Source organism: Mustela erminea, chromosome 1 (genome assembly GCF_009829155.1).
Source record: "Mustela erminea isolate mMusErm1 chromosome 1, mMusErm1.Pri, whole genome shotgun sequence".
Taxonomy (NCBI): Eukaryota; Metazoa; Chordata; class Mammalia; order Carnivora; family Mustelidae; genus Mustela; species Mustela erminea.
In genome coordinates, this window is record NC_045614.1 from 26,163,709 (window position 1) to 26,178,515 (window position 14,807).

Here is a 14,807-nt window from a genome sequence, read left to right on the forward strand (position 1 = left end):
GTGTAGTATGCTCATGTATAAAAATGTATTAAAGAAGAGAATGGATCAAATACCTCTAGCAGGCTACCTAAGGCACTGATAACACTGGTTTCCTTGAGGGTGGCTATGGCATTGATATGGATAGAAAGCCTACTTTCAGCTTTTGAATTTTACTCTAGGTACATGCTTTATCCAGTTTAAAAAATCTTTCAAATACACACATACATGCACGCGCACACACACACACACACACACGTTATCATCAAATATATTTTTCTTTTTCTTTTTCTTTTTTTTTTTAAATAACTTCTTACCCAATGTGGGACTTCATTACCACGATGTGGGAATTCATGACCCTGAGATCAAGGGTCACATGCTCTATTGACTGAGCCTGCCAGGAGCCCCTCAAATATATTTTAAGAGGAAATTTTTAACCAATTATCAATTTATATTAGTCTTTAAAAGTAATTCTGAACCATTTAAAAAATTAAGGGAGTTTAGGCTTACCAATAGGATGAAACTTTATATGGAGAGAGATATAGACACAGATATAACATGAAGATCATATATATAGGTCTATCTCTCTATATACAGATACAGATATAACATGAAGGTTATAAAAGTGAACTATTCCTAAAATGCTTTTATTTTACAAATAGGTAACACAGATAGGTATGGAACAATATTAAAAACTAGTTCTGTGACAGGCAGTTCCAAACTTTGGGAGAAGAAGGAATATAAATAAACTATGCTTCAAACATGTCTGTTCAATTTCTTCTAATAATGGTGAAAAGGGAGGAGGAAAGGTGGTGATGATCAGCAGGGAACCCTGGAATGTGAGATGTCTGAGGTAGAGGACTTTTTGTGGTGACAAGGTGAAGGGGAAGCACTGGGAGGGCACCACTATCACCACAGAGTAGAAGATAAGGTAGACTCAGTAAAGATGAAGGTATTTCTGAATAAGGTGGCAAATAGGAAAGAAACACAGACCAGGGAAGAGAACCAAACACTCTTTCCTCCGGCTCCCTTAGAGTCCTGTTCTGTTGTCTTCTCTGACCTCTAGACATTAGCTACCTGAAGCCCTGACTCCCCATCTAGCAATGTGCTCTATGAACTCTGCTGGCAATGCTCCACCCAGCTGGTTGGATGCCTGTTTCTGGTCTCTTACAGCCAGATTTTAGCAGCCAACATCATGACTTAAACTTAAGACAAAATCAATTCACCTAAAGTTGTTAATGGATTAATACTAAGACACCTTATTGTTTATCAAATTATGATCTTTCATAAATAAGAAAACTATTTGGGTTCATTTGCATACATTTTACTTTCTTTCTTTAAAATGTTTTTTAAGTCAGAATACCAGGTTAGGGCTACTTCAATGCCTTCAGCTATTCCTTTGGTGCTCACCAAAAAACAGCTCTGGATCTTATGTCTTCCTCAATGCAATGATCACTTCCAGAGGCAAATTTTATTCTGCAAATAAAAGTCACATTAAGTATGAAACCTACCATAATCCAAACACGAATATGCTTGCTTGTAGGATCATTTTCCAGGACATTACAGAGTAATACTTCAAACAGGCGTGTGAGAGATACAACTGCATTGCTATCGCTTGTAGGAATCAGTTCCTGCAAAGTGAAAAGAGTAAGATATTTACTTTCATCTTCTTTGGAGAACAAAAAAAACAAATATTTCATTAAAAATGACAAGTGTGGGTGAGGATGTGGAGAAAAGGGAACACCTGTGCACTGCTGGTGGGAATACAAACAGTGTAACCACTCTGGAAAACAGTATGGAGGCTCTTGGAAAAAATTGAAAATAGGAGTCCCATGTGATCCAGTAATTCTACTTCTGGGTATTTACCCAAAGAAAATTAAAACACAAATTCAAAAAGATATAAGCACCTGTACCTTGCAGCATTATTCACAATAGACAAGATATGCAAGCAACCCAAGTGCCCATCGATAGATGAATGAAGAAATATGGTATATATACAATGGAATGTTATTCAGCCTTAAAAAAAAAAGAAAGATCTTGCCATTCTCAACAACTTGGATGGACCTACAGGGTATTATGCTAAGTAAAATAAGTCAGACAGAAAATGAAGTTAATGGAATGAATTTGTATTTTGGAATCATAATTCTGGTAGAAGATGTAGACTAGACTAGAACAGCTCTATTATGTTGATTCAGGTGGGAGATTACAAAGGTCAGAACTGAGGCTATCATAAGAGGAAGAAGGGGTGGTCAGAGGAACCTGGGTGGAGAGAAGAAGAGAGGACAGAAAGAAGTTAGCAAGGAGAGAAAAGTCAATAGATGCTGGGGATTAACTAGATGTGAAAAATATGGGAATAAATTATGGGAAGAAAATCCATCACTCATCAGAAAGATGGTTTTAAAAAAAAGAAAGATGGAGCCTACCTTCTATTATTTGCAACACATAGTATTAGAGTTTTAAAATGAAAAAATTAAAAAATGACTTTATATTTTCTCTCTGAAGACATTGTACAAAATTTTCATGAAGTGGAATTCATTTTCTCCTATGTGAAGAATATTTTTCCAATCTCTAAAATAATATTTCTGGGTGAAAAAAATCTGCTGAATAGCCCCTTTCCCTTACCAATATCAATATACTTATACATAAGTGACTAATGTGTGTGAATGTGTGTGTGTACATGTGAGGGGTTTGAAAGGTGGTCCTCAAAAAGAGAGGCCCATGTCATATCCCAGGAACTCATGAACATGATCCTATTTGGAAAAGGGGTCTTGGAAGATGTAGTTAAGGATCTCAAGATGAGGAGATCATTCTGAAATATCTGACCCTAAATCCTTTTGGGAACCACACAGTGAAGAGACAGAGTAGAGGCCAGGTGAGCTTGAAGGAAGACATGGGAATTAACACAGACAGTAGGCAAGGAATGCCTAGAGGCTGAAGCTGGGAGATGTAGGAAAAGATTCCCCCTTAGAGCTTTCAGAGGAACCTTGGCTCTGCCAACATCTTGATTTCCGACTTGTAGCCTCAGGACTATGACAGAATAAATTTCTGTTGCTTCAAATCACCAGGTTTGTGGTAATTTGTTATAAAAGTCCTAAGTAACTAATATATAAAGTTTTCTCCTAAACTACTAAGAATACATGTCAATTTTAAAAGCCACATATTTAAAGTACTTTTAAGATATGGAAAATGATTGGGAATTTTAAAGCTTTAGTTACCATAGTTTTATCCAAAGAGTTCAACAGGCACTCATTTTACCCTGGGTTTATTCAGGTATAACTTTTTTTTTTTTTTAAAGATTTTATTTATTTATTTGACAGACAAAGATCACAAGTAGGCCGAGAGGCAGGCAGAGAGAGAGAGAGAGAGGAGGAAGCAGGTTCCCTGCTGAGCAGAGAGCCCGATGCGGGACTCGATCCCGGGACCCCGAGATCATGACCTGAGCCGAAGGCAGCGGCTTAACCCACTGAGCCACCCAGGCGCCCCTATTCAGGTATAACTTAAGCAATAGAAAACCAAAGGTGAATATGACTATAATGGTGGTGGGTAAATCACTTTTAATTCTGCTATAAAAGTTAAAAGCTAAAAGTATTTTTTTAAAGATTTTATTTATTTATTTGTCAGACAGAGATCACAAGCCGGCAGACAAGCAGGCAGAGAGAGGAGGGAAAGCAGGCTCTCTGCTGAGCGGAGAGCCTGATGTGGGGCTCGATCCCAGGACTCTGGGATCATGGCCTGAGCCGAAGTCAGAGGCTTCACCCACTGAGCCACCCAGGCGCCCCTAAAAGCTAAAAGTATTAAAACTACTATAAATTATGTTAATGGATACATGATCCAAATCAATGTTACTGTGACATCAATAGCATATGGCGTGGAGGGGAACGAGGTAAAAGTGGAGATTTCTGGTATACAAATGAAGTTATTAGCTTAAAATAGACTGTTATAACTCTAAGATACTTTACGTAAGCCCCTTAGTAACCACTAAGAAAATACCTACGGAAATCACACAAAAGAAAGAATCAAAACTTATCAATACAAAAACAAAATAATGAAACACAAAAGAAGGCATCAAGAGAGAAAATGACCAAAAAAAAAAAAAAAAAAAGACAAACAGAAAACAGTTAACAAAGTTGCAATAGTAAATCCTTCCTTATCAAAATTACTTTAAATGTGAGCATCTTAAATTCCCCAATAAAAAGAGCAGCTGAATAGCCGAATAGATGGGAAACCAAGATTCAATTGTATGCTGTCTAGAAGTAACAATAGGCTGAAAGTGAAGGGATAGAAAAAGAGCCGGATAGATTGAAGCAGTAATCAAAAACTTCCCAGAGAAAAGTCCAGATGACCTCAGAGCTGAATTCTACCAAACATTCAAAGAATTAATACCAATTCTTCTTAAACTCTTCCAAAAACCATGGGCACCTGGGTGGCTCAGTGGGTTAACTGTCTGCCTTCAGCTCAGGTCATAATCCCGCAGTCCCAGAACTGAGTCCCACACTGGGCTCTCTGCTCACCCTGCTCATTCTCTCACAGTCTCTCTCTCTCAAATAAATAAAAATTAAAAAAAAAAAAAAACTCGTCCAAAAAATAGAAGTGGAGGAAATACTTCTAAGCCCATTTTTCAGGCTAGAATCACCCTCATACCAAAACCAGATAAAGACATCACAAAAACAGAAAACTATAAGTCAATATCTCTGAGGCATATAGATGCAAAAATCCTCAGTAAAATACTAGCAAACTGAATTCAATTCACCAAAAAGATTATATACCATAACCAAGTGGGATTTATCCCTGGGATACAAGGGATATGCAAATTAATCAATGTGTTATACACATTAACAAAATGAAAGATAAAAATCACATGATCATCTCAATAAATTCAGGAAAAGTATTTAACAAAGTTCAACCACCTTTTGTGATAAAAACAAAAAACAAAAAGCAAACAAACAAACAAACAAAAAAACAACAACAAAAAAAACCTCTCAACAAGAGTTGCCTGGATGGCTCAATTGATTAATTGTCTGCCTTCCGCTCAGTTCATGATCCCAGGGTCTTTGGATCTAGTCAAATTGGCCTCCTTGCTCAGCCAGGAGTCTGCCTCTCCCTCTGCCTGCCACTTCTCCTGCTTATGCACTCTCTGACAAATAAAATCGGAAAAAAAAAAAACCTCAACAAAATAGATATAAAGGGAAATCTATGCAATAAAATAGAGGACATTTATGAAAAGCCCGCAACTAAAATCATAATCCATGGGGTAAAACTGAAAGCTCTTCCTCTAAGATTTGGTATGAGGCAAGGATGCATACTCTTACCACTTCTTTTCCGCAAGAAGTACTAAGTAGAGCAATCAGAAAAGAAATAAAAGGCAACCAAATCAAAAAAGAAGTAAAATGATTTCTATTTGCAGATGACATGATCCTATATGTAGAAATCCCTAAAGATTTCATGCAAAAAATAAATAAATACCTTTTAAAACAAACCAGCTCAGTAAAGTTACAGAGTACAAAACCAACATACAGAGGGTGGCTGGGTGGCTCAGTTGGTTAAGCTTCTGCCTTTGGCTCAGGTCAAGATCCCAAGATACTGGGATCGAGTCCCACATCAGGCTCCCTTCTCAGGGAGAAGCCTGCTTCTCCCTCTCCCACTCCCTTTGCTTGTGTTCCCTCTCTCACTGTCTCCCTCCCCATCAAATAAGTAAGTAAAACCTTAAAAAAAATACAAAAGTCAACTGCATTTGTTTACACCAACAATGATCTATCTGAAGAGGGAATCAAGAAAACAATCCCATTTATGATTGCATCAAAAAGAATAAAATACTTAGGCATAAACTTAACCAAGAACATGAAAGACCTGTACATTGAACACTATAAAACATTATTGAAAGAAATTGAACACACAAATAAACGGAAAAACATCCTGTGTTTACAGATTGGAAAAATTAACATTGTTAAAATGCCCATAGTACCCAAAGTGATCTACAAATTCAATGCAATCCCTATCGAAATTCCAATGGCATTTTTTTCAAAAATAAAAATCTAAAATTTGTGTGGAACCACAAAAGACTCCGAATAGCCAAAATAATCCTATGAACAGAATTGAAAGTATCACATGTCCTGGTTTGAAATTACATTACAAAACTCCAGTAATAAAAACAGTATGTTACTGGCATAAAAATAGACATAAAAACCAATGGAACAGAATAAAAAATCCAAAATAAATCCAAGCATATAAAGTCAACTGATCTTCAACAAGAACAAGAATACACAACAGGTGGCAGGGGGTGCACCTGGGTGGCTGAGTCACTGGAGTGTCCGACTCTCGGTTTTGATCTCATAATTCATGATATCAAGCCCTGTGAGGGGCTGCACGAGCAGCAAGGAGGCTGCTGAAGCTACACTCTCTCTCTCCCCTGCCCCTCCACCTTTCATGCACACATTCTCTCTCTGAATAAATAAAGCTTAAAAAAAAAGTACACAATGAGAAAAAGATGGTCTCTTCAATAAATAGTATTGGGAAAATTGGATAGATACATGTAAAAGAATGTAACTGGACTCTTATTTTACTTCATACACCAAAATCAACTCAAAACGGGTTCAAGACTTAAATGTAAAATCTGAAACCATAAAAATCCCTGAAGAAAACGTGGGGGAAAAGCTCCTAAACATCGACCTTGGTAATGATTTTTTTGGATAGGACAAAAACTCAGACAACAAAAGCAAAAATAAAGTGGGACTATATCAAACTAAAAGTTCCTACACAGCAAGGGAAATGATCAACAGAATGAAAAGGCAGCCTATAAATTGAGGGAAAATATGTGCAAACCACATATCTCATAAGGGTTAATATTCAAAATATACAAAGAACTCACATAATTTAATAGCCAAAGAAACAAACTATCGAATTTAAAAATTTGCAAAGGACCTAACCAGACACTTTTTCTAGAGAAGACATACAAGGGGCTAATAGGTGTATAAGAAGGCATTCAAAATCACTAATGATCAGAGAAATGCAAATCAAAACCAAGTATCACTTCACACCTGTTAGGAAGATTATAAAGAAGAAAGGTGACAAATCTTGGTGAGGATGTGGGCCAAAGAGAACCCTTGTGCGCTGTTGGTGGGAAAGTAAACTGGTACAGCCACTGTGGAAGATCTTCAAAAAGACTAATGATAGAACTACTTAGTGATCCAGCAATCCCTCTTCAGGACATAAAATCAGCACCTCAAAGATATATCTGCACGCCCATGCATTATTCCCAATTACCAAGATATGGGCACAAACTGTTGATGGACAAATGGATAAAGAAATTGTTCTATAAATACCTATAATGGAATGTTATTCAGACTTAAAAATAAAAGAGAGATCCTGTTATTTGTAACAACATGGATGAACTTTAAGACATTATGATAAGTGAAAAAAGTCAGATACAGAAAGGAAAAAATTGCATGATGTCACTTATATGCAGAATCTGAAAGTTGAAAGCATAGAACCAGAGTAAAATGGTGATTACAAGGTTTGGTAGGGAGGGGGTAAAGGGAAGACACCAGGTAAAGGGCACAAAGTTGTACTTATATTTAAAATTATAAATTATAAAATATAAATATATTTTATATATTATATATCATGCTATATATAATATATAAATAATATATAAATAAAATATAAAAGTATAAATTATCAAATATTAAAAATTTAAAAATGAAACCTAGTTATGTTTGTACCAGAGTACAAACATAACTAAGGGGATCTGAATAAGATCAGTTGGTAGCATCAATGTCAGTATCCTTGTTGTGATACAATACAGCCTTGCAAAATGTTACCATCAGGAGAAATTGGGTTAAATTGTGCATGGGATCTATTATTCTTAAAATTGCATGTGAATTACTGATTGTCACAATAAACATCCCATTTAAAAAAGTGTATACCAAATGTCTAAGGGGAAACTGATTTTAGTTATTCATCCTACTATTGTGACTTTAGACTTATGTCAAGTTGAATGGAAACTAAAGAAACTTGAAGAGGTCAGAGAATTACAGTGTTACCTTGCAGTTTCTCTTACGAAGCTTTAAAGCGGGCTTTATCAACCAGTCAAAAAGTCCTTTCAGGAGAGCCTGATGATCTGGTTCCTGCAGAGGTCCTTTCAGGGAATTCAACCATGAGGACACAAGTGGTTCCCATCCTAACTGCGACGGTTCCAAATAAATCATGCCACAGCGGCTTACGGTGGCTGGCTAGAGAAAAAAGACGTTTTCTTTTTCCAGTGTTCCTCTTGTGCCACTGGCCCTTATCAGTTACTTCCTTGAACGAACTATGCGGCCTTTCATGATCCAGCTCCTGTCGTCCTCTTCAGCCTCACATACGTTAGACGACATGTTTGCAGTTACAGTTCCTCAGACACATCATGGCTTCAGGTCCTTACATGTCGTCTTGTCATGGTTTGGAAGGCCCAGCCCCAACTAGAGAAGTGTTACCCCTCAAAACCAGATCAAACACTCAGACATTTTCCATGGTCGTCCTCTACCCATTCCCCTCTTGGACACTCACCTGCTCCATATTCTTACTTACGTGTGGCCATATAGTGGGATTATTTATTAGCATGCTTCTTAGCCTCCTTAAATACACTGCGTCTTGTTCATCTTAGTATTCCTGGGGCCTAACTGGTCTTCTGAGGCATAAAACATACTTCCTGACCAAGCGAACACACAAACTACTGTTATATTAAAATATGAACTTACTGAGGCCTGGGAAAGGTCCATTGCTTCAAAGATGAGGCTCATTTGAGGGGACATCTGAATGATTTCTCCACTCATAAGGCAAAGCTAAAAGCAATTATTTTTCAAATGTTTATTTTTTAAAAACTCAAACTTCTCAGATAAAATTTTATTCTATGTATAAGATAATGTATACCCTGTGATATAATATCATAAGTATTAAAACAGAAGCCAGAAAATTGTAATTCTAGGTCTAGCTCTGTCAGTTACTGGGTAAGCAAATACATAACATCTCTGAGTCTATGAACAGGGATAATTTCTCCTCCATAGAGGAGAAGGAGAAATACATGACAGGAGGCAGGAGGAGAAATACATGACATACAGCAAAAATCCTAGACAAATCTCAGTTCTTATTATTAATAAAATTACACAAAATGCTCCAGACCTTATAAAATTGTCAGAAGACCTCTTTATTAGTAAAAAAGAGAAATTGAAAACAGAGAACAGTATGAACACTCAGGTACCCATCTCCTGGACTTAACCGATGTTATTAACATTTTTCCACATTTGCTTCGTTTTTTAAAACAGTATTTTGAAAAGCATTATGCATACCATGGTATTTTACATCCAAATTGGTCAATATTTATCTTGCAAAAGTAAGGAGTTTTCTATGTGACCACAATAACATTATCACAGCTAACAAAATTACCAATAACTCCCTAATATCATGTAATACTCAGCCACTACTCAAATTTCCTCAGTTGTATTAGAAATGTCTTATTCAACTGATTCTTCAAACCAAAATTCAACCAAAAAGCCATCTTATCTTTTCAATCTCTTTAGCTTCTCCCTTTGGAATTATCATTAATTTTCAATAATTTTAATAATTAGTATTGTTGAAAAAAATAGTATTGTTGATATTCCAAGTTAATTTCATTAAGTCTTTTTTTCAGTTCTTCCTCTTCATTTATTTTTTTTTAACTTAAAAATATTTAGAATTTTATTTTATAAATATTACTTAGAACTTATGTTCTTTTTTTTTTTAATTTTTTTTATTTTTTAGTGTTTCTTCTCCACCATCACCACTGCAGTCCCAATTTTGTCCCTATCTAGTTATATGTCAACAAGGCAGCATTTAATATTCCTGGACCTCTTTTTTTTTTTTTTTAAGGATTTGAACCAAGGCAACCTGGCCTTATAGTCTGCGCTTTTATTATTCTTTTTAAATTTTTTTTTATTTTTTTATTAACATATAATGTATTATTAGTCCCAGGGGTACAGGTCTGTGAATCGTCAGGTTTACACACTTCATAGCACATACCTTCCCCAATGTCCTAGACCTGTTTCTTCTCTATAAAATAAATGAATGGTCTAGAGCTGGAGTGTCTAATATGTTAGCCAGCAGTCATATGTGGCTATTTATAATTTTATCTAATTAAATCTAATTAATTGAACTAATGAAGCAAGTTAATTTTTAGTTAAAATTAAATAAAATTTAAAGTCAGTTCTTCAATTGCACTAAGCCCCATTTTAAAAAAGATTTAATTATTGTTTTTTATTATATGGTAGTCACCATACAGTACATCATTAGTTTTTGACGTACTGTTCCATGATTCATTGTTTGCATATAACACCTAGGGCTCCATGCAATATGTGCCCTCCTTAATACCCACCACCAGGCTCACCCAACCCCCTAAGCCCCTCTCCTCTAAAACCCTCAGTTTGTTTCTCAGAGTCCATAGACTCTCATGGTTTGTCTCCCCCTCTGATTTCCCCCCTTCACTTTTCCCTTTCTTCTAATGTCTTCTATGCTATTCCTTATGTTCCACATATAAATGAAACCATATGATAATTGTCTTTCTTTGCTTGACTTATTTCAATTAGTATAATCTTCTACAGTTCCATCCATGCAGCTGCAAATGTTTGGTATTCATCCTTTCTGATGGCTGAGTAATATTCCACTGTATATATGGACCATATAATCTCTACACCCAGCATGGGGCCTGAACTTACAACCCTGAGATCAAGAGTCACATGCTCTACTGACCAAGCCAGCCAGGCAACCCTGTACTAAGCCATGTTTCAAATGCTCAGTAGCCAGCCACATGTGACTAGTAGCTACCTTCTTAGACAATGAAAATATTTCCAACATCACAGAACATTCTACTGGAAAATGGTGGTTTTGAATACTTTTCATTTCCTACCAGATTATTTCAGCAAACATTCTATTTGCTTCAACTTTGGGAAGTCAAGTCAGTTTTCTCCTCACTCACCCATGGTGTTTTCCAAATACTCTACCCCATCCTCTCTACCCCCTGCTCCTTTGACAGCCATGCTTGCTGCTATCACTCACCAGCAGCCAAGCATCCCCATCGTTAACTAAAGCCTTTGATACTTGGCTCAATTTCTTTCTCTCTGTTACAACTCTGGCCTGATCCAGTGTTCATGAAAAGGAACATCTCAACACGGCAGCCACTCAGATCATTGACTACCTTTTCTTCACTTACTTTCTTCTCATTCCAGTCATCTACTTTATATACCTTGGAACCTTCTCTCCTGGAACACTACACAATTCTGAAATACTAAATCCAAGCATGCCCATCTCTGTCTGCAGCCTCCTATACAATCAGTGCTCTCACCGATCGACTCCTCCTACACTTGCTCTTCATCTGCATATCCCTCCTGTTTTCACTTCCCTCATTATTAAGCAGCTTTTGTTCTATGGTCTGGCACTTCTGGCCCTCTCATGCCAGTATCTTTAAAGTCTTTGTATACTTCCGGTGTGGCACCATCATCTACACACACATCCAAGCTGCTTAGACTGTTAAGGGACAATCCCTCAAAAGCAGACGTTGGCACTACTACTGATCCTCAGATAGGCTTCAGTGCTTTCTTAGGCAGCTCTCTTTCCCATTTTCCATTATAGGTAATTTAAATCATCCCCTTTTCTCCTCCGATATGCAATGAACCAGGGTCTACTATGTCACACAATCAATCAGTCAATCAATCATATAAAGGATTTGCCTTCCAATTTCCACTATCAAATCCATACATTTACCTATATCTACACCTATGCTTTCCTGCTTCCCTCTTATCCAATATGAGAAAATCCTCCCACCTGACTCTGAATCAGACCCTTATTAGCACCTCTCTTGTGAATCAATACTATTTCTTAGCTCAATCAATGTAACTGAAAGAAAGAATATGAATAAATGCTCAACTACCAAGGACAATGTGTTGGCATATTTGTTTGAATGCTAATTAATTTGCTTATTTAGTAGCACAGTTATTGCATGTGTGAAAATAAAGTATGATATATTCATATAGAATACTAATGTAGACATAAAAATAATAAATAAAATGGAACTGCAACAACATTAATATCATAGACCATCTGACCACAAGAAGAAAAGCACTAAGGAGTAGGATTCTATATTCATGAACTTCAAGAACCAGAAAAATTAATTGATCAGAAGTCGGAATAGTGCTTGCCCCTGGGGGAGGGTGCACTGATTCAGAAGGAACATGAATGAATCTTGTAAGTGCAAGAAATTTTATGCATCTTTATTTAAATGATGGTTATGAGACTGTACACTTAGGTTTAAAAAAGCACAGAACTCAAAATTAGTCACATTTTATAGTTTACATGTTACCTGGCAATTACTACAAACACTAAAGGATTTCCATTTTCTAGTTCTTTGGCACATTCCATGGTTTCTAAATTAATGTAGCACATACAAGCCCTGAAGCATTCAATATTTTCAAAAAGGAATTAGGCCCTTTTATTTCCTCCTAAAATATTAAGGTTCTGTAAGAAACCGTGAGCCTGGAGTCACTTAACAACTTAACATCTATTACGTTACTGTGCTCTCCTGCTAATGCAATGGTTTTAATACCTTTTTATTCTATAAAAAAAATTAAGCAGAGGATTTACTACAGCATAGTTTTCATTGAACAGATAATTTATAAACTTATTAAACTTGCTGCATCCTTTATTTGAAATGTATAATCCTAGTCAATTTGTTGTTGAACATGTAATATTGCTTAAGCATGTCTGTACCTATTCTGCTTTTTATTTTTAAACTGTGGCAAAAAAAAACCATTTTACATTAAATCTACCATGTTAAGCTTTTCTTAAGTTCACAGTTCAGTAGTGTTTGGTATAGTCACACTGTGCATCAGTTTGTTTTTAATTCTGATGGTTTTACCTTTTTATTGTCATCCAATACTGTATTCATGCTTTCTATCCACAAAGTGTCAATGGGACCATCGAATACAACCCATTTCCGGTCCGGTGTTTCTGACAAAGCAAATTCCCTAAAAGTGTTGGCTACAATACCATCAGTCCACTGGGGAAGAAAACAGAATTGGAAAGTTTCCTTTATAAAACTATAAAGTGATCATATTGAAAACATTTCATATTTCTTGGTTTAATGTACATTGTCACTAAGAGAATATTTATGTTGTAGATTACCTCATGAGACACTGGATCAAACTGTCCAAAAAGTTGGCCCATAGTAATGGATTTGGGGTTTACAGTCCGATAAATGACTTTTTCTTCCTCTCCATAGCCACGCTCATTCATAAGAGTCAGAGTGTCAGCCAGAACATGCAGAACTTTTGTCTTTGCAGCAAAAGGCTCTCCTACTAACATGAAACTATTAAGGAAAAGAATTATAGAAGAAGATTCTAAAAAATAATGGTAAATTATTTGTCTGTATACTGGTGTTTAAAATACTGGTATTTATAACTTTGGAAATTTTATGAATTTTTCTCAGACATGAGGAGAATATTTAACTTCTGAACTGGTTGATCTCTAAAATTCTTTACATTAATACCATCATCTACAGAAGAGAATATAACAACAACAACAAAAAAATCTCCAAGTGAAAACAAAAACTGAACACTCTTAAGATTAGAAAAGAACTATGGACTCTGAAAAGCAATCTGAGGGTTTTGAAAGGGCGGCAGGTGGGAGGTTGGGGAAACCAGGTGGTGGGTATTAGAGAGGGCACAGATTGCATGGAGCACTGGGTGTGGTGCAAAAACAATGAATACTGTTACGCTGAAAAGAAATTTAAAAAAAAAAAAGATTAGAAAAAAAATGTCTTGGGGCCTCCCAAGGAGAGAAGTGGGAAAGGTTCTCGTTCCTCAAGTATTTATTCAAGATTTCATATTTTTATATGATAGAGAGAGAGAGAGAGAGAGAGAACACAAACAGGGGGAGTAGGAAAGGGAGAAGCAGGCTTCCCAGTGAGCAGGGAGCCCAATGCGGGGCTCGATCCCAGGACCCTGGGATCATGACCTGTGCTGAAGGCAGATGCTTAAGGACTGAGCCACCCAGGCACCCAGTGCTACACCATCCCTCCCTCCCCCTAGTTCCTCAAGTCTTTACTTGCTATAGTAGTCACTGGTGGTCTTTGCCAAATACTTCTGAATCTTCTCTCTCCTAGCACATAGTAGGATTCCTTGCCCTCTTGTGGAAATTCTAAGTGACTAATGAGTAATAAGTAGAAAACATGGATGTTTCTTTCTCAGCAGACATATCATTGCCAGTGAGGGAGCTTACAGAGCTCTCTCCTCACAGAGCTTTTCCCTCTCACACAGCAGTGACCCACCATGTTGAGATGCTGATTGCTCCAAGAGTCTGAGACCCTGGGTAATTATGATGAGCAGATCCTGCCTGTTAACCTATAGTGGACATAGTATGAATGAGAAATAACCCTTTGTTGTTGTTGTTTTTTAAGTCACTAAGATTAGGGTCTTAGGGACTGATTGTTTCTAAAGAATAACCTAGCCCATCCTTTCTGACAGAAACTGGTTCCTAGAAGGGACAAGGTATTCTTGCCATAATAAAAAGACTTAAATATGTGGCACTGGCTTAAAGGGCAGGTTGTGGGTGGCAAATTTAACTGTTATTGGAGGCCAAAAGACTGGGAATAAATGTTATGCAATGATGAAACATTTGGTAAATCTGTTCATTAAAGTAACCTGAAAGACAGATAATCTAATGAAAACGAAAGAAACTGCCTAATGAAACTGCCATTTTAGGAAAAAGGATAGTAAACAGATTATTATTAGTATATAATGCCAGCCAATGGTTACATTTAACAAAGAACTATT

General features: G+C 36.6%; 1 protein-coding gene across 8 annotated transcripts in view; it reads right to left on the reverse strand.

Moving 5' to 3' along the window:
- Positions 1 to 14,807, reverse strand: part of DNAH12 (dynein axonemal heavy chain 12) — a 230,699-nt gene that overhangs the window by 112,939 nt on the left and 102,953 nt on the right. For all 8 annotated transcript variants that reach the window (XM_032323076.1, XM_032323075.1, XM_032323060.1 and 5 more), the window contains 5 exons: positions 13,159 to 13,342; positions 12,893 to 13,033; positions 8,709 to 8,792; positions 8,016 to 8,204; positions 1,488 to 1,607 (listed from right to left, as the gene is read on the reverse strand). In XM_032323076.1, the coding sequence (XP_032178967.1) occupies positions 1,488 to 1,607; positions 8,016 to 8,204; positions 8,709 to 8,792; positions 12,893 to 13,033; positions 13,159 to 13,342 (718 nt within the window). The remainder of the gene's footprint in view (positions 1 to 1,487; positions 1,608 to 8,015; positions 8,205 to 8,708; positions 8,793 to 12,892; positions 13,034 to 13,158; positions 13,343 to 14,807) is intronic.